Genomic DNA, 19,541 nt, shown 5'->3' on the forward strand with positions numbered 1-19,541 from the left:
TTTTTTTTTTTTTGAGACAGGGTTTCTTGTTTCTCTGTGTAGCTCTGGCTGTCCTGGAACTCACTCACCAGCCCAAGAAAACCTGTATCAAGAAAACAAAATGAATCCATCTCTCTGTGGCTCCATGGGTTAACTGAAACAAAGTTGAGGGAAGACACTCAGTATTGATCTTTGGCCTCTGCATACAGAAACACACAAACACACACACACACACACACAAACAGACCCTGGGAGACCTTGGACCTTCCCTGTCCCCTCAACCAGCATCCAAGGACAAAACCCAGCCTAGCATTCCTGGCACTACCCAGGCCCCACACCAGGCCCCACACCCTCTTTCTCATCCAAGTCTAGTTGCTCCAAGCCCGCCAGCCCTTACAAACTCCCTCAGAGCTTGTTCCTTGCCTCCCCTGCTTATGCCCACTGCCTACCTATCACACACCCACAGCTGTCTCGTACCATAACGGCCAACCCCCAAAAGAACTTTCTAGAACCAAATCTGAACATAACACATTCTTTCCATCTCTTCTCATGACCCTCCCAAGGATGAAACCACCCACATGACCACCCACTCACTGCCATGAATCCTTCAAGGCAGTGGCTTGAAATTCCTGTCATCTCTCCTAAACACAGGGTGGTCTGCAGCCTGGACTCAGCAACCCCAGCTCCTAGAGTGCTGGGCCTCCTACCAACTATTCACTTGCGAGGTCATGCCAGCGTTTCCTTGTTCTGCCCCAGAACCTACAGGACCCTCGACGGCAAGATGAGCTCTCACCCACCTCAAATTGGCATCAAGGGTCCACCTGTGCCCAACAGAGATGTGCACCACCTCCCCCATTGTACCACACAGCAAGGTACTTGTGAAAATCACTGTCTCTCTCTGTCTCTCTGTCTCTCTCTCTCTCACACACACACACACACACACACACACAACCATTATATAGTGAGGCAGTTCCCAAAGCTGGAGATGGGAAATAACCAAGCGCATAGAGCCAGGGACTGTGGTCCACACAGGGAGACTGGGGGGATGAGAGGGGAAGCTTACCTAGTCCCATTGGAGCCCCCTTCCTATAACCTACCAGCTGAGGCCTAGGGTAGGAAGCACACAGGACCAGGTCCACAGTGGGGCCAAGTCTAAGCTCAAGGTCCTCAGAACACCAGGGGACACTCAGCCCCTCAAGAGGAAATTCTGCCTGAGTGTAAGGGTCTCTTAGGCCCACATGAAGCTGCCGAGGCAGGAGCAGCTTCTTCCCAGGGTCCCAACCACAGCCCAACACCAGTTCTGACCCAGGCTCAGAGAGGAAGTGGGCCCTTGTCCTCAGGGACCCAAGGGGCCGAGTGAGTGCAATATTCTAGCTTTCCCCACCCCCACTCCTGCACCATGGCCTCTGGGTGTCAGCTCCACCCCCACCCCACTGCCTGTAAGCCACTCCCCAGGAACAGTAAACACAAATGACTTCTCTGCTCCTCTCTGTAATCTAGAGCCCTGCTCTCCCTGGGCCTTACTGGCTAACAGATGTTTCGTTTAAGCAGCTAAATTACCACAAAATACACCCAAGGAGATGACAGGCCAATTTCTCCCAGGGTTTATTTGCATGAAGCGGAGGGAGGGAGTGGTGTGTAGACATTCTATCTTCCTTTTTTTTAAGGGGGAAAAAAAAGTTTTATTATGCACATGAGTTGAGAGAGAAAGAGGAGAAAGAGAGGAGAGAGAGCAAGCGAGCGCCAACACATGAATTATGGATGGCAACAAAGGATACGAATCCCTCATCTTGGGAGGCAGAAACGCCTCCCAGAGCACACCACGCACCAGGCCTTCAGGGTGTGTATGAAGCCAGTTTTCGGCCCTGCATTCCTCTGATGGTGAACTGATGGTTCTGGGGCTCAGCCTCAGCTCCCAAAGCTTTGCAAACCTAACTACTCCAAGGGCTTCTGCGAGGCAGAGAAGAGAACAACCTGTGCTGGCTCCACCTCAGGACCATTCAGTGACTAATTAGACCCATTTTGGCAATCCCCAGAACTGCCCGGGGATTACAGGAAGCCCGGCAGGCATCTCCCTGGCCCAAGGACACTACAGAGGCTAGCCCCTGGGCAGTGCTCTCTCTCCATCGTGAAGCACTGCCCTGGCTGGCTGGTCTACCCAGCTGCCATAGTAAGGAAGAAACCCAGGGGCCAGCCTACACTCCAAGAACCAGAAGGCTAAGCTGTAGGCAGACTGAGGGCCAGAGCCTCTCTGCCAGGGTAAGCTAGCCGTGACTGCGGGCCAATGCCGGCCAATGCTGACCACTTCTCCTGCATCCTGGGATGATCACAGCTCATTCATGGGAGCCAGGAGCCATACAGAACTAAGTACCAGGAGGGAGAGAAAGGGAAAGGATGAACCATGGAGATGGATTAAGAAACGGCTGATGTATTCTTACACAGTTTTACAAATGATTAAAGAAAGTGTTGTTTTAGAATGTAGTGGGTTGTAAAGGGCCAGTTCACTCTAGCTCACGGAGAACTTACGGTCAAGTGACACTTCTTTATTCTTTGGTAGGTAGTGACATAAACTGCTGACTTCCTCTGTCGTTTGGGTAAGTTAGACAATTCTGATTTAAGTCCCAGAAACTGATGTGTAAAATAGTGGCCTATCGTGTGGGTAGGGGTCTCCTTTTTTTCTAGCTTTTAAAAAGTGGCAACTTCCTCAAAAAGGAAGAATTATATGAAACTATTGTATAAAGGTATCCAGATTCTTTAAACATTGCCAAATATATTATATATCTTCATATTTAAGCCAAAAATGTTACAACATAAACTCTATAGCAGTCTTTTTGTTGTGGGTTCTCTTAGCAGACTTTTTGTCCATGGCTTCTCTGTAGCCTCACGAGCCTTAAAGGTGGTGAATTTTGCCATTTGCCCCTATATCAGGCTTTGTCAAAATCAAATAATCAGAATGTTATCATTTGGTTCACATAATGCTCATGGTGTTTGGAACTAGTAAAACTTACCAATCAGTAGTAATAGAGTATAAAACAAAATAAAAACCTTCAGATCTTAAGAAAGAAAGGAAGGAAGAAGAAAGAAAGAAAGAAGTAAAGAAAGAAAGGGAGAAGGGGAGGAAGGAAGGGAAGAGAGAGAGAGAGAGAAAGAAAAGAGAAAGAAAAGAGAGAGAGAGAGAGAGACTGTCATGGTCCCCCCCCTCCTTCCCCACCCCCACCATTCTCAGAACCCATTCACTGAGAGGCCCATTCATGTCTGTGTGCCACCTGGGCACCTAACTTTCAACAAAGGCAGTGGCTGGCATTCCCAACAGAAAGACCAGCTCCTCATTCACTAGCATCAATAGGGTAGACAGTTTATCGAGCAAAATGAGGTTCATGGGGCCCTGAGCAGACACACACCACCAAAACAACCAGGGGCCATGAATGACTCTTCCCAGCCTTGAGACCCAGATCACACTGGCCGGCAGGACGCAGAGTCCTCCCTCAGTGACTCAGTCCCACCCAGCCAGCGCCCACACACCCTCACTCCTAGGAAGCCCGCTGCACAGAGCAGCCAAGCCTTAGTGCACATGTGAGTGAGGTGTGTGTATGTACACATATGCAAGGCTGTGCATACACACAGCCAGGGTTTACCACTCCCCACCCTCTCCTTACAAGGCATTCTTAGCACCTGCTAAACAAACAGTCCTGAAGCCTGCCAGCCCTGCCACCTGACTCTGCACCACATCTCAAATGCTCATGTTCCCAAAAATGCCAGGACAGGTCTGGGCTCCAGGGTGGGATACAAGAATATTACATCATCAACTAATCTTGGAAAAACCGAGATCCACCCAAAAAGCCACGTCATTATTAAAAGCAGCCACTGCTAGAGCCTGCCCCAGACGGCTGCAGCTGGAGAGGCGCTGCCTCACTTCTACAGAAACGTGCCCCACCTCTAGGAGCAGCTGAAGAGGAGACTTGTCAACCAGAGCACGAAGCACGGAGCTGAAGAGTCACTGGCAGGGCATAGTGGCTCGCCACAAGAGTAATTACACACACCATTCAGCAGCTGAGGAGAAAGGCAAGCAAGTTCCCCCACCATCCTCGTCCAAGCATGTGGGAACAAAAAACCCGATCCCTTTATACAAGCCTGAAGCACAGGGTCACAGAGCTGCAGCCACCGGGATACCCTCCTCCATCACATATGCGGAGTCTGGCCCTGGCTCCTCAGGCTGGGAAGTGGGCACGTATCTCTGTCCCTGACAGCTCGGGGAGGAGCATCGGGTAGCAGGTGCCAAGCTCAAGACAGAAGTGACCAGGGTTAAGGGGACGCTGCCTTCTGGAGACTGAGGGCGGAAATCTTATGGAATCCCAGGCAGCTCCACCACCTCACCACCTCAGCAGAGGTGCAGACCCCGTGGGAGAAGAAAGGCCTGAGAAAGGCAAGAAGGGTCAGGCATTGTGGCACATGCAAGTCATCCCAGTACTTAGGAAGTAGAGGCAGAAGGATCAGGAGTTAGTTCAAGGTCACCCTCAGCAATATAGTGAGTTAACGAGCAGGCTGGGCTATGAGACTGTCTCAAATAAACAGAGAGCACAACTAATTAAAGAGTGTGAAAGGTGAGAGTGGGTGAACCACCCTGCCATGGAGGCAACGAATAAACTGAGCTTGGAGAGGAACAACAACTTGCCAGTCTCTACGGCTGCCCTGCCCAAACTGTCTTCCTGTGTGTGTGCTCTGGGGTGAAAACAAGCAATGGCAAGCCACTTCAGGGTGGAGACAGGCACCCTGGGCCAGCGTGTAGAGCCATGTATCCACCACCTATAGGTGCAAAGAGGCCAGATCCAAGCAACTGTGGCCCCTCCTGTCTCTGCTGCTAAATAAATACAATAAGGACCAGGAAGGGGCACCGATAGGGAGAAGGGAGTGGAGGGGAGTGCGGGACATGGGGAAAGAAGGAAGGCGGGTCTCAGAACAGGGCTGAATGAACATAAGGGACCAGAGCCTTCCACCCACCACAACAGGGTGGGGCTGGGGGACACATGTCATGTGGTAGACGACACATGTCCAGCTGCCCTTTACACCAGAAGACATGACGCAATGGTCTTGGGCTGATCACCATCTTACACAGTTGAGAGATAGGGGCCTGTGCCCTTACATGACCACAAACCTCTGCATCTCACTGAGGCCAGAAAACAAGGCAGCAACGTGAGCCTCAGACCTCTGGGGTGCAGGTGCCTGAAGGAATAAGGCTCTGGGATCAGAAAGGGGGGCCCCTAAGTCAAAGCTTCTTGAAGCAGCAGCGTTCCAGCGGTGGCCCAACACCATGCATCTCTTCTCCTTAGCCAACAAAGGAAGCCCTATGTCACACTCAGCACAGGCCCACACCACCTGCATGTGCCTGGCTGTGCGCTCCAGTGTGTATGACAACAGTGACAATCAGAAAAACCTCACTGCTTTTAAAGGGGAGATGACCTATGAAGGGAAGGCTGGAGAGGCACAGAGATAGAAAAGACATCTGTGATGCCCGGGGAGTACAGGGTTCTGGTCCTGGAAGACCACGCCCAACTCCTACCTCAGAACCCTCCAGATGCAGCCACCGAAGGGCTTGATGTAATTAATACATGACCCCAAATGCAGCAACACTTTGAAAGGTCATCTAATGAAAGAAGATAAGCAAGCAACCGGACCCACCCTGCACAGATGGCAAAGGGCTGAGGGGACTCGGACGGAGCAAGCTCTGTGATCCTGGAAACGCCAAGGCTAAAGAAATATCGAAGAAAAGGGGACCAAACAACTGTGCCCGCCCCAAACCAAAAGCACAGAAAAGCAGCTAGGAGGGGAATTTATGGCTTCAGGTTTGAGTTGGCTCCAGGGCTGGTGCGGGCCCTATAAAAACTCTTTTAATTCTTCCTTATACAAACTCTATAAAGCATAGCAAACACACACAGACCACAGGTCACTGTTTGTAGCTGAGTCTGTCCTTGTGAAACTGTCACTGGCCGGCTTCAGGAAATCTCAGTCAGATCTGGCCCCAGGTCAAGCAAGCCTGGGCACAGACCTGTCACCCCCTCGACACTGTGGGGATTGCTATTCTTGTTTATCTTTTGGAGCCAAAAGCCAAAGACTGCGACAACCACAGGATACTATGCAGTCAGGAGGCCCCTGGGTGCCCAGGGGAAATCACAGGCTGAGGGTGAGCTCAGCCTTGCTGGTGCAGGGGGGGGACTAATGCCAAACAAGGGGTTCAGAGCTGACTCTGTTCTGTTGGATCTGTTAGCAGCTGGGTGGCAGGAATCTCAGCTCCAAGGGGTGTAGGGTTACCCTATCCACAAAGCCCTTCTCAAAGTTCAGGTATTGTCCTTGTAAGCTTTGACTTCTTTCCTCTGCTACCTCAATCAGTCCTCAAACAAATCCTATCCTGTGGCTCTTTAAAAGTCCCCTGAGAAAGCTGGGCAATAGGGTACGCCTTTAATCCCAGCATTGGGGAGGCAGAGGCAGGCGGATTTCTGAGTTTGAGGCCAGCCTGGTCTACAGAGTGAGCTCCAGGACAGCCAGGACTACACAGAAAAACCCTGTCTCGAAAAAGAAAAAAAAAGTTCCCTGAGAAAGTAAGGCCCAAGACCAACAGCCAAGAAGACATAAGATCTGCAAGAGATGGTAAAGGAGGATTCAGACTTAGGCTAAGAGGGACCAGGGCTCTGATTGTATGTCCACAATCACACCCTGCCCAAGCATCTGAGGCCAGAACCAGGATGGAGCCAGTGGGTCCCCAGTGGTCTGCATAGGTCACTTCTGTGTGAGTGGGTGGAGTCTAGGATCCCAGCCCTGGGGGTGGGGGCGGGGAGGAGGGAGACTGTGGACTGACCACAAAGGATGTTAACAGGTGGGAGGAGTGCACAGGAGACTTCCATGTGCAAAAACTCTAAGGCAGGAAAGGAGCCATAGCTGTTCTTGACAGGCAGGCACCCAGTGAAGGCAGGAAGCACCTTACTTAAGCTGCCTGTTTGCTAATGCAGCTACTGAAATATTTGGAAACAAGAACTTCCCAAGAAACACTCGGAAAGCAAGGGGACCACCATCACCTGGCCTAGAAACCACCCTGAAGATCCTATGGGTAAGCACCAGCCCCGGGCTCCTGCCAGCTTGCTTCTCTATTTATCAGGTCAACACACAAAGCTATCTCTGTAACACAATGACCTGCGGTGGACGCTTTGTAAATAAGGTTGAGTCCCCTCCCCATCATCTGGAAACCCAGGAAGCCATGTAGCCACAACAGAGCCAGCTAGGCCATGCCTAAGGCCACCTTCGATTCAGTTACTGGCTCCTGGCATCCCACTTCCCACCAGCCTAAGGACCCTGCCAAATGCCTGCCTGCCCTGGCTGGTGAGAAGTTTGGGTCCCAACACAGAGAGCGGTTAGGACCTCGGCTGATTCCTTATCTCTCCCTCCCCTCATGCATTAATAAGGCCAGAGTCACAGCTCAGTGCCTGGATGGTCAGGAGATAAATGCTCCCTAGAGGGTTAGAGAGATGGCTCTCCAGGTTAAGAACACTGGCTGCTCTTGCAGAAGACACGGGTTCAGTGCCCAGGTACAACTCTGAAGAAGCAAAGGTGGTGTATGTCCATCTTCTGCCTGTGCAGTCTGGACATGCCCAAGAAGCAACAGAGAGGCCAGAAGGTTCTTTCAGTCACCTCAGACTTCGGAGTTGTTAGATACCCAGTTCACCCAGGGACACGAGACCAGAGGAGCTTCCTCCTCAGGCCAGTGGGAATGACAAACAGGGCCTGACCTGCCAAGGGCTAGGGGACAGGAGAGGAAGGTGGCTGCCCCATGCAGCACGGATCTGGAGTAAGCAGCACAAGGGTGGGCAGGGCATGCAGCCTCCTGAGGCGGCCAGGCCTGCTCCCTGGCATACATCTCCCACAAAACTGTCCTGAGAGCCTGGGGTGGGGGTGTGGAGGGACAGGGACTGTCATCCTATTTCAAGTAAGGAAACTAAGTGCAAAGGACCCTCACCAGCCTGGCTTCCACATCTAGGACACTTGACTGAGGGCACTAAGTGACCGAGATCATCAAGGAAGTATGAGAAAAATAGGTCAGCAGTTTGCTCTTGTCCAGCACTTCCTGTTAGACAAGCTTGTCAAGGGTTTTTTTTTTGGCAAAGAGCAGACAGGGGCGAACCAGTATGGGGAGAGGGGGAACCAAGAGCCCTTCTCAAAGATCAGAGCCTGGGAAAGCACTGGAGCAGGAGGGGGAGGGGAGGCTAAGGAGCAACTGCAGGGCAATGACCAGGAAGTAGGAAGCACTGGGGGCAGCCAGAGGCTGAGTTAGAGCACCAGGTGCCAGACAGAAAAACAGGGACACCTCCCACCCCGTGAGCATCAGCACAAGGTTGGAAAGTCAGCTGGGTGCAGGAAACTGCCAGGATAGTATCTTAGTTAGGTTTGTACTGCTGAGATAACACACCACAGCAGAAAAGCTAACTTGGAAGTCAAGGATTTCTTTGGTTATACAAAGCCCCTCATCAGTGGAAGCCAAGACAGGAACCCAAGGGCAGGAACTGAGAGCAAAGCTGAGATGCTTCCCTTGGCTTGCTCAGCCTGCTTCCTCATACATCCCAGGACCACCTGCCCAGTCATGGCACTGTCCACAGCGGGACAACTGGGCCCATCACACTCCAATCATTAATCAAGAAAAAAATGTCCTACGGACTTGCCCACAGGCAATCTGATGGAGGCATTTCCTCCTCCTCCTCCTCCTCCTCCTCCTCCTCCTCCTCTAGCTTGGGTTAAGTTGACAAGGAGGAGGAATGGGAGGAGGGAGGAGAAGAAGAGGGATGACCTGAAACAGGATTCAACAGACCCTAGCACTGGCAGTTAGGTCCACATGTACGAATGCTGATCTTCCATATCTCAGCCCCTAGGTTTTATATGACCCACAGCTGCTATTTGCCTGACCCCAGAACTCTGTGTGCATTAGTCGAGTCTTCTACTACCAAGCTATACTATAGTCTTAGCCCCCATACTGTATCGTTTCCTATTCTTTTTTTTTTTTTCTTGGTTTTTCAAGACAGGGTTTAAAGGCATGTGCCACCACTGCCCGGCCCCTATACTCTATCTTAACACAGAGCCTCCATAAGTTTCCAGGCCAGCTTTGAAATTGTGGTTCTCCTGCCTCACTATTCAAGTAACTGGTATGTCAAGCCTGTGCTGCCAGACTGGACTCCTTCTACTGTGTCTTTGTCTATACAGCTTGCTTTGTACATCCTACAAACCAAACCAAGGAATGTAGGAGTGGGGGGGGGGGTGCGGGGTGCTGCTGCTGCTGCTGAAGATGGAGCCCAGGGCCTGGCAGATGCCACCAAGCTACACCCTCAGTTCCCAAGCAAGGTTATATTTTAAAGATTGGAATAAACACATTATAAAACACAGAATTCTGTCTCAATAAATGCATCATGCTGGAGCACAGCCTCACTCTTGGTTCAAAAAAGAGCTACAGCTGCACTTCCTGCTGTGAGGGCAGAGTTGGGGTGGGGGTGGGGGGTGCTGGAACAGAGGTCACCTGGCTCATGATGCCCAAAATATTCTGAGCTAACTCTTGACAGCAAGCATTGATTACCTTACTCCAGAAGAAAGCTGAAGGGCCCACAAGGCGTATGGGAGAAAAGGTGTTTTCAAGGAATCTGAGAAAGGAGGCCTGATGAGGGGGACAGGACTCAGGAGACTATGTTTTTCATCTACTTAACATAGATAGGGCCCTGACACATCAGACACCAGCCGCACCCCCCCCCCATCACTATCTCTGTTCTGAGTTTGTCTGTCCCCTGGACACAGAGACAAAAGGTACAGGCCAGATGACAAATGCTTTATCATGAGTGTCCTCAAAAGAGGGATCAGGGAGGTTAGAGAGATGGCTGGAGGTGGGGAGGGGCACACATGCTTTTAATCTCAGCACTCGGGAGGCAGAGGCAGGCAGATCTTTTGAATTTAACATCAGCTGGGTCTGCAGGGTGAGTTCCAGGACAGCCAGGGCTGCACAGAGCAACCCTGTCACACAACAACAAAAGAGACACGGCTCCATGGTTAAGACCATCGCTGCTGTTTGCTTGCTGACCCAGGCCAGCTTGCTCCACAAAGATGTCTCAGTACACATACCGTGGTACTCACACCTACATGCACATCAGGTACACACATAATAATAAATAAACTTTTCCCATGAGTGGTGGCGCACACCTTTAATCCCAGCACTCGGGAGGCAGAGGCAGGTGGATTTCTGAGTTCGAGGGCAGCCTGGTCTACAAAGTGAGTTCCAGGACAGCCAGGGCTATACAGAGAAACCCTGTCTCGAAAAACCAAGAAAAAAAAAAAGAAAAAGAAACCCTGTCATGAAAAACAAACAAAAAACAAAAAGAATGCATAAATCTAAAGATTTTTTTATTATTATCTGCATGTGCACACTGTTCATGAATGAAAGTACCTACAGAGCCAACAAAGGGCGACCGATCGATCCCTGGGAGCTATCTATCGTAGTAAACCTTGTGAGGCACCCAGCATGGATGCTGGAATTCAACCTCAGGTCAGCCCTAAGAACAGTAAGAGCTCTTAGCCATAGAACCAGCTCTCTGGTCCTGTGCAAATCTAGATGTAACTCAGCACTGGCTGCATTCACATACACAGGCCACAAATAAGCACAGAATGTGCACACACACACACACACATACACACACACACACATGCATGCTTTCACATGCATTTCCCCAGGTAAGCTCTAAGAGCTTCCTGGAGTCCTAAGCACACCCCTCCTCATCCTGGCCTCGACCTACCCCTCTCCTACCAAGGAACTGCATCCACTGAAGCAGGGGCCAGCTCCTGAGCTAGGACAAAAGAACACACACACAGATGAGCCTAGAACATCTTGTGCCAGCTAGTCAGCGATGCTCCCAGAATGACTGGGAATGTGCCAGAGATATACAGACGCCAACCTGGACCAGTTCCCACTGTCGCCAGAGACAATGTGAGCACCGAGGTAAATAATGGTTGTAGCAGATTAGAATAAAACAGGAAACATAACCCACGCTAGGGGGGCGGGGGGGGGGAGAGAAAGAAGTGGAGAGGATAAAAGGAGAGAGGAAAGGGAGGGAGAGGAGAAATAGGATTTACCCTGTCTCAAGGCAGCTCCCTGAAACCTAGGTTCCCCAGTGATCAAGCAGTTAAATTCCACATCCCCAGTGGACACTGGATGGATGCTGAGCTTCGCATCCAGCCACCGCTCTCGGATCCCAGGGAACAGGTAGCACAGCAGGATGCCACACTCCGCCTCCGCCGCAGGGGCACAGCCTGAGTCTAATCCTGAGGCATCCATCAGCTGAACTCAAATCCAAGGAGCCTGGACCTTGGCCATGAGGAGCAAAGACTGTGACTGCTGAGGAGAGGCCTCGGGCAGAGAGGAGCAGCTGAAGCTCCCAGGTCACCTTTGCTGGAAAGGACACTTAACTGGGACACCTGAGTGCCTTGCTGCACATTTGTTTGTAATGAACGCACTGGGCACCAAGGGCATGGAGTACCAAGTTCCTGCTACCACTCAGAGGTCCACAAGAAAGTGTAAACAACTTGGCCATGAGTCGGAGCCATTCTCAAATTGAAAAACTGCCCGGCCTGAGGCTGGAAAGATGGCTCCCTGGTTAAGCAGCACTTGCTGGTTTTCCAGAGGACCCAAGTTTGGTTCCCAGCACCCACATCAGGCAGCTCACAATTGGCTGTAACCCCAGCTCCAAGGGATCAAATACTCTGTTCTGACTCCAGGGTATCTGTACTCCTATTCACACACACACACACACACACACACACATACCACACACACACACACCACACACACACACACACACACAGGCCACACACACACCACATGCACACACAACACACACACACACAACACACGCACACACACACACACACACCACACACACACATACACACACACACCACACGCATACACACCACACACACACACCACACACACACACACACACACAGGCCACACACACACCACATGCACACACAACACACACACACACAACACACGCACACACACACACACACACCACACACACACACCACACACACATGCACACACCACATGCGCACACACCACACACACACACCACACACACACACACACACACCACACACACATCTTTTTAACACTGCCTGGCTTCCCTGAGAATCAGCTTTGCTTTCTCTGCTTCCCAAACCCCATGTCTTGAACCCCAGTCTCTCCAACAGACACTCAAAAGAGCTGGGTACCCATCCAGTGGCTTCCTTCTCAATCAAAAACCATTTCGCCCACTGGCTGCCCTTGCTTGCGGATGCTTCATGAGAACATTGGCAACGTGCTCCACTCCCCTCCTGCTCCTCCCCAGCCTGTAATATGGACACAGGCAAAGGAATTATTCCTTGAACACAGGTAAAAGGAAAGAATATTGCTCTGCACAGGAAACCAGGCTGAAGGGAACCAGAGAGGATGTAGTCTTGCCTGAAGATGTTCACATCCTTAAGGTCCCACAACCACTGCTGGGCTGGATGAATGGATCTAAATCCCCCAGGGTCTGAGTCCAGGAGAGCGGGCAGTAAGCGGTGTTCATAAGGAAAGTGTTGAAAGCATAGCACTAGAAATGTATAGTTGAGCAGTGTTAGCCCAAAACGAGACTCAGGACAGAAGAGAGCAATCAGAGGAAGCGTCCTAGAGAAGGAAGAGGCCCCAAACCAGCTGCCAATGAACCAGGCTGGAAGGTAGATGGAAAGTAAGCATGTAGTGGGCACAAGAGGAGAAACCATGGGAAGAAGGAGACAAAAGGTACCAGGCCAGGTTAGGGGAGAGGGGGAACATGGAGGTCTCATGAAGGCAAACCCTGGTGATCCAGGGATTCAGATCTACACTGCACTGCTGCAGCAGACAGACCACTGGTATCCTAAAGAGAGAAGGCCACCAGATTGTTATGAGCATGACAGAGCCAAGTAAACAAGACCCCCTCCTTAAGAGGCCTCCCCAGAGCAAACGTAGAATGTCAGCTGGCACGGTACCGTTTGGAGCTCTTAACTGTAGCCACTTCAACTCCATAGGTCCCTTCTTAGGATCAATAATTAGTGAGTATACCTAATTAGCTTAATTAAACCCAGAGAGGCTTCCATGCATTGGAGTACAAGGTACATCCTATCCTGCCCATTCAAGAGGGCACAACAACAAGCAGGCAGCCAGTATCTCTCCATGACCATCAGGAACCAGCAGATGCCTAATAAACACCTATTGCCAGGCCTGGTAGAGTGGTACATTCTTTTCATTTCAGCACTTGGGAGGTAGAGACAGGCAGGTCTCTGAGAATTCCGGGTCAGCTTGGCCTATGTAGCAAGTTCTATCCAGTCAGCGTTACAGTCAGACTCTGTCCCAAAACATTTTTTTCCCATTATACTCCCCTAGAACCAATAGCCCAGCTGAGATAACTCAAGATGGGAGGGGACCTCTGAGTCCTGAAGGTTTACCAGAAAGCCATGTGGCCTTTGAGGATCAGGGGACACCAGAGGCCAGTGAGCTGGACATGTTCTGGCACATGACAAATAGGGAGAAAGAAAATGGTCTCTTGTTCCTTGCCAAATGGCCTGGCTGACTCCTCATAAAAGATCCAGATGTCCCAGGGAAGCAGGCATGTTCCTGCTATCACCCCAGAAAGCCCACACGCAGGTCCCAGTGGAAGCCTAAAGCCCTAAGCAAGTCTGTAAGGCAGCGGAGGCAAGTCCTTCCAATTCACCATGTCTTTAGAAAGATGCCCATACACAAGCTACTTTAAGCTACTTACAGCCTGGGTGACCTGGGCCACATCTAGGGCACATCTGTGGAACTCTCTAAGCTTTAACTGTTGTCTACAGATCAGAAGTGACACGCCACTCCACAAATTGTGCCTAGCCCAAGGCCCCCCAAGAAAAGGGCAGTTGTGATTCCTTCTGTGTTCCAGTCACCACAAACCAAGGTGACACCACCTCCCCCCTCCCCCCTTATTAGAAATGTGAGCTTCCTGTGGCAAAGAGCAAGCACCTAGAGAGAAAAGAAATCTCTCCCCAGACCCTGCACAGCCAGCTCTGGTAACAACTTCTTTCCTTATGGATATACACATAGGGCCGTGAGGTTCAGTGAGCACCTGCTTTGTAGAGACCAAGGGACAGAAAAGCCTACACAAGATGACAAGCGAGAAGAGAACCCAGACCTTGGTGTTAGTAATCCCCAGCTGGTAAAGCCTAGAAGTTCCCAGGTCCCAAGGGTTGAATCCTGAAACCTGCCCAAGCCAACACCCACAGAGACCTCCCAATATCCCTGCCAATCAGCCTCTCTCTCTTAACCCCACCTCAGCCACAATCCCAGGTCAGGCTCAAGCCTCCAGGCCCAACAACAGAACCTGCCAGAAGCAAGCCATTCATAAGCAAGCCTCCAGTTCAGGGAAGGCCCATAGCGAGAAGGGGAATCAAGACCCAGCTATGTGTAGGGCTTGCCCCCTTCCCTTTCTCTAGCCTTGAAAGGGGTTAAAAACACCGCAGTCTCCCAGCCCCAACTTTGGGGAGAAGGGTCACACCTCCAGGTCTGTGAAAGTCCTCCCTATAGCCGGGCATGGTGGTGAACGCCTTTAATCCCAGCACTCGGGAGGCAGAGGCAGGCGGATTTCTGAGTTCAAGACCAGCCTGGTCTACAGAGTGAGTTCCAGAACAGCCAGGGCTATACAGAGAAACCCTGTCTCAAAAAATCAAAAGATAAAAAAAAAAAAAAAAGAAAAAGAAAAAAGAAAAAAGAAAGTTCTCCCTACAGCAACCATTTAAGCTTGTTACTTGGGCACACTGTCACTCAGATCTTGCAGGACTCCAAATGCAAGACAGACCCTGAAATCTCCCTCTCTGGTTCTCTGGGCTGCTGGGGTATTGGTTTCAAGCAGGAGGACAACCCCCTCTCTTTCCCTCCAGGGGCTCTCCTTTGTCAAACGGGAATCGCGGCTGGCCTCATCTTTATGGAAAGACAGACACAGCCAAAGGGCTTTGGGGGGAGGGGTGAAACCCGTCAGAATATTAGGATTAGTGACTCTCGGAGTCATCGTTTCCCACAGTCCTAGAAGAGAATTCCCGGCGTCCACTAGGAGTTTCGAAGTGGGCGGGTCGCACCTGGACAGTACCCGGCTGAACCAGAACTGCTTAACTCTTCTCTCCACCTCCCAGATCCCTTTAAAGAGCGACCCCCGAAGGGCGGGCCACATGCCTCGAATTTGCTTAACTCTCAGCCAAGTTCCCTTCAAGGGGCCAAGAAAAGCAGCTTCAGCCAGCAGAGCGGACATTTTCCTGCCCTGCCCTGCCCTGCGGCCAAACGCGTGTCTTGGCCTCCACAAAGGCCACACTGGAGCGACCACCGAAGTGGGGGCAATGAGAAGGCGAAGAGGACTCCAATCCAGAGGCCATCCAGGAAGGCCCCCGAGGCAGCTGGTCCTGGTCTGGGGTCCGGGAGGAGGCGCAGGCCAGAGAGGGGGCGGCGCCTGGCCCTCCCGCTCCCTCCGGCCGGAGCACCCCACCCGGCCCGGCCCCTCCGCCGAGCTGCGGGTAACCGTAGCCACTACTCCATCTCATCCTCCAACGGCTCCAACTCATCCTCCATGGGCTCCGGTCGTCTGGCACGCAGCCGGGGACGTGGCCCCCGGCGTGGCACGCACCCGGTTGGAAGGGACACTCGGGGACCCGGGCCTAGACGCGACACTGCAGTGCTGGGCGTTACACCGAGGCTGGAGTCGCCCTCCACCAGGCAGCCGTAGACTGGGGAGCCGGCGCACACAAACCGTTCCCGCGGCGGTGGTAGCGCGCCCTAGACTGGGGGACTTTAGCCAACTTCGCGCCTTCGGGGACCGCCGCTCTCTAGAGCGGGAAGAGGAGACCGGGATGTGCCCCGCTCTTCCCTGACCCCTGAGCCAGAAGCTCCGGCCAGAGAACCTGGGCCTCCCGCGGCCCCGCGCTCCAGTCAATGCGCCCCTCAGATCGCACACCCGAGTCCCTCCTGCAGTGCTGGGACCCTCACCTGGGACATCTGCGGCCGGAAGTTGATGTCCTTAAGGTCGATGGAGCCAGGAGAGAGGTTGTGCAGCAGCTGGCACAGAAGGACGCCGTCGCGCAGCGCCTGCGCCAGGTCGAAGACCACCGCCGAGGGCCACACGACGCGATGGTTGGGCGGCAGGACCTTGCAGTCGATGAGCCAGCGGCCGCATTGCCGCCACTGCTCCATGGCGCCCGCGGCGCCCGTGCGCTCGCCGCTGCGGCCGCTGGCCAGCTGGCTCAGGGTAGCGCTCTGGCCAAAGTGCGGTGACCGCGGGGCATCCCGCCCGCCCGCGCGGGGCTCGGCCGCCGGGGCGGGGCTTCGCACAGGCGGCCCCGGGTCCCCGCTGCGCGGCCGCACGGCCCTCCTCTTCCTCCTCCTCCTCGGGCTACTAGCGGGCCGCCGCTCCCGCCCACGTGCGGCCAACCGGCGCTCGCGGGGCAGCGTGCGGGGTCCCTCTTTCACACACACAAGTCCGTTCGTGCTCCGGCCGGGGCTCCACGCCTCCTGCAGCCGCAGCGCTTCTCGATACGCCCCTCTGGGCGCCGCATTCTGAGCTCCGGGCGCCCCGCTTCGGCCACCGCTCCTGCCCCACCCGAGACAAAGGCGCAGCGGGTCGCTCGCTCCCTGCGTCCGGCGCCTGAGCTGCTCGCTCCACCGTCGCTTTGTTCGCCGGGCCCGCGGGCTCTACGCCACTCGCGGGGCACTGGGACTCCGAGGCTCCGCGGCTCCTAGGCGCTGGGGGTGCAGGGGGCGCGGCCACGGCCGGGCGGGGCCGGGGGCGGAGCTGGCACCTTCACCCGGCACCTCCCCGGCGACCCAAGCACCGCCTCCAGCCCGTCCTCCCACTTCCTGCCTCTGGGCGGCCAGCGAAAGTTGAGGAAGGCGGGGCTCCTGGGCAGGCTCCCCGCCCACGACTTTCCCTAGGTGCACGTGGAGGCTGGAGGTCTTTCTTGCGGTGCCTTGAGGCCGCCGCACCGCAGAAGAGACTAGAAGGTGACCGCGGTAACGCTGGGTGCCCTTGCAGAGTCTTTCGGTAAAGATAGACCCCAGAACGCGAACCAGGCTGGCCTACACACCCAACGCCCCTATGGCATCTTCCAGTCCTCTGTCCTTGCCAGGGTCCGCAAGACACTCCGCCTCCACGATAACGGGAGGGGGGGGGGAAATCCTTCACTTTCAGCCCCCTTGATTGTCTAGTGGAAGGTGCTGGAGGGATAGACCGTGTTGTGTCCTGAGGACATTGTGACAGTGGGAGGGACTTCAAAAGCATAAATAACTGATTTTTGTGATTAAAATTAATTTGCTCTGGACAGTATCAGGAGCTGTGGGTTCTTGGTAAAGGGAACCCCACAAAGCCAAGTCTTCTATGACACTGGTGTCATGAAAGGGAGCTGGAAGAGAGGAAAGTGACCAGTTTCCAAGAGCCAAGCTTTTGTGGGCGGAGTTCTGTCAGCCCCTTCCTCTCTCAGTTTACCTTGGCCAGGGAAGGATGACAACTCTGTCCCCTGCACCCAGAGAAGTCCCTCCCAGAAAGGCCTCTCTCTGCAGGAAGTCCGATCACCCCTTCCCACCTAAGGAGGAAGCATGAAACCTAATCCTAGAGATCCGGCAGAGAAGCCAGGTAGAGCCTTCAGCCCCTCCACTTCACCTCTGAATAGCTTCAGGGGAAGGACCTCCTGCGGACTGGGGGTTAAACCATCCAAAGCACGGGGCTACAGGCAGACCCTCCAGCATCTCCCTAAGAGTTATTCAACACCCTGCACCATAGGGAGGAAAAAGAAAGAAGGAAAGAAAGGAGATTGCAAAGCTGAACGCAAAGCACCCTGCTAAATGCTGCTGCGTTCATGCCTTGGTGTGTGTACCCAGGGAGCTCCCTCACAGAAAAGAGGCCACTGTGCTCCCAGCACTCAAGCCTTCCTGCCTCATCAGAAGCTAAGACCAGGTCTAGGACAAACGAATTTTGCCATCCAATCAAGCGTTCATCTGCTGCCCCCTGGTGGTCTTGAGGGCAATGGCATCAGCTGACAGCCTAGATGCTCCAAAAGAGGGGTCTGTCTTTGAGGGGCTGTAGTGCAGAGCATGTAGTGGAGTTAGCATGTCAGTCCTCCAAGTCAGAAGATCCAGGCCTCCTGGCACCAGCAGAACTCTCTGGTACCCAATTCCTTATCTGGCTAGTGGGGACATCACTCATCCCGTGTACTTGGTAGAGACCTCGGAAATAATAGAAGGAATGAAGGAAGAAAAGCTGGGTGGGAAGTATTCCAGGTGTCTGTTGTACATGTGTAGGTCAGAGTTCATGAGCTCAAAGCAAACATGCGGAGGACTGGTAAAGGGGAGCCTTCTCCTCACCCATTCTCTCAGCCCAGAACTGTTCACCAGGATTGCCCTCTGGAAGTGTCCAGCAGGAGTGTACCTCCCCACTTTGGTCATGAGCACCATTGAAAGCCACTTGTGCTGAATACCAGTGACGAGCTCTGCAGTGAACAGAGCAGATGAAACCCTGAGGTAGGAACTGTCAACCCCAGCCACGTGTCTGGGATTTGGGAAGTGGGCCACGGACTAACCATGCAGGAGGCTTCAGAGAAGGATGCCCCTGGAAAGGGGCAGCAGGTCTCCTGGGAGCTCTTACAGGATAGGGGCAAGCATGGCTATGGAGAGCAAGGCCTAGTCCAGAGGCAGTTCTACATCATAACGGAACTAAACATCTCTGTCTTCCCCGTCATGAGCTGGTCAGCTACAGCGTATTCTTTTATGAACTCTGATGTTAACTCCCCACTTCTAATTTGCCAGCAAGTTTGAGACCCCACATTCAGATTCTGAGCACTGCCAGTTCTGCCACCACCAAGGTCTATGTTCCTCCCCTTGGGTTCTTCAACAGCCTGCTTCTACCTTGCCTTTCAGTCTGCTCTCCACAGCCAGCAAGAACCGAACCAAATCTAGATGCAACCCTGTCACTGTGACAGCACCCCAAAACAAGCCCTTTGTGGTACTCAGCTCTCTAAAGATAAAATCTTTAGGCCTAGGGCTCTTTAAAATAACACTATTTGACAAGCACGAGGCCCCATCTCTAGCCCTTACAGCAGCGATTCTCAACCTATGGGTCTGGACCCCTTGGGGCTAGGTTGCCTAAGACCATCCAAAAACACAGATATTTACATCATGAATAATAACAGTAGCAAAAATTAGTTTTGATGTAACATAATATAATTGCAATGAAAAGTAATGTTATGGTTAGAGGTCACCGCAACATGAGGTTGTGTTCAATACAGTTGTATTAAAGGGTCACAACAGGGCTGGTGAGATGGCTCAGTGGGTAAGAGCACCCGACTGCTCTTCCGAAGGTCCAGAGTGCAAATCCCAGCAACCACATGGTGGCTCACAACCATCCGTAACGAGATCTGGCGCCCTCTTCTGGAGTGTCTGAAGACAGCTACAGTGTACTTACATATAATAAATAAATAAATCT

The 19,541-nt window shown here is 52.8% G+C and overlaps 1 protein-coding gene across 2 annotated transcripts in view; it reads right to left on the reverse strand.

The window, feature by feature from the left end:
* The window catches only part of Vav2 (vav guanine nucleotide exchange factor 2), a 164,433-nt gene extending 147,048 nt beyond the window's left edge, over nt 1-17,385 (reverse strand). The window contains exon 1 of one of the 2 annotated variants that reach the window (XM_029469945.1): nt 16,058-17,385. In XM_029469945.1, coding sequence (XP_029325805.1) covers nt 16,058-16,261 — 204 coding nt within the window. In that variant the 5' untranslated portion in view covers nt 16,262-17,385. The remainder of the gene's footprint in view (nt 1-16,057) is intronic. The other variant, XM_021183383.2, reaches the window with a different exon arrangement.
* Nucleotides 17,386-19,541: the final 2,156 nt, after the last annotated feature.

Source organism: Mus caroli, chromosome 2, assembly GCF_900094665.2.
Source record: "Mus caroli chromosome 2, CAROLI_EIJ_v1.1, whole genome shotgun sequence".
NCBI classification, from domain to species: Eukaryota; Metazoa; Chordata; class Mammalia; order Rodentia; family Muridae; genus Mus; species Mus caroli.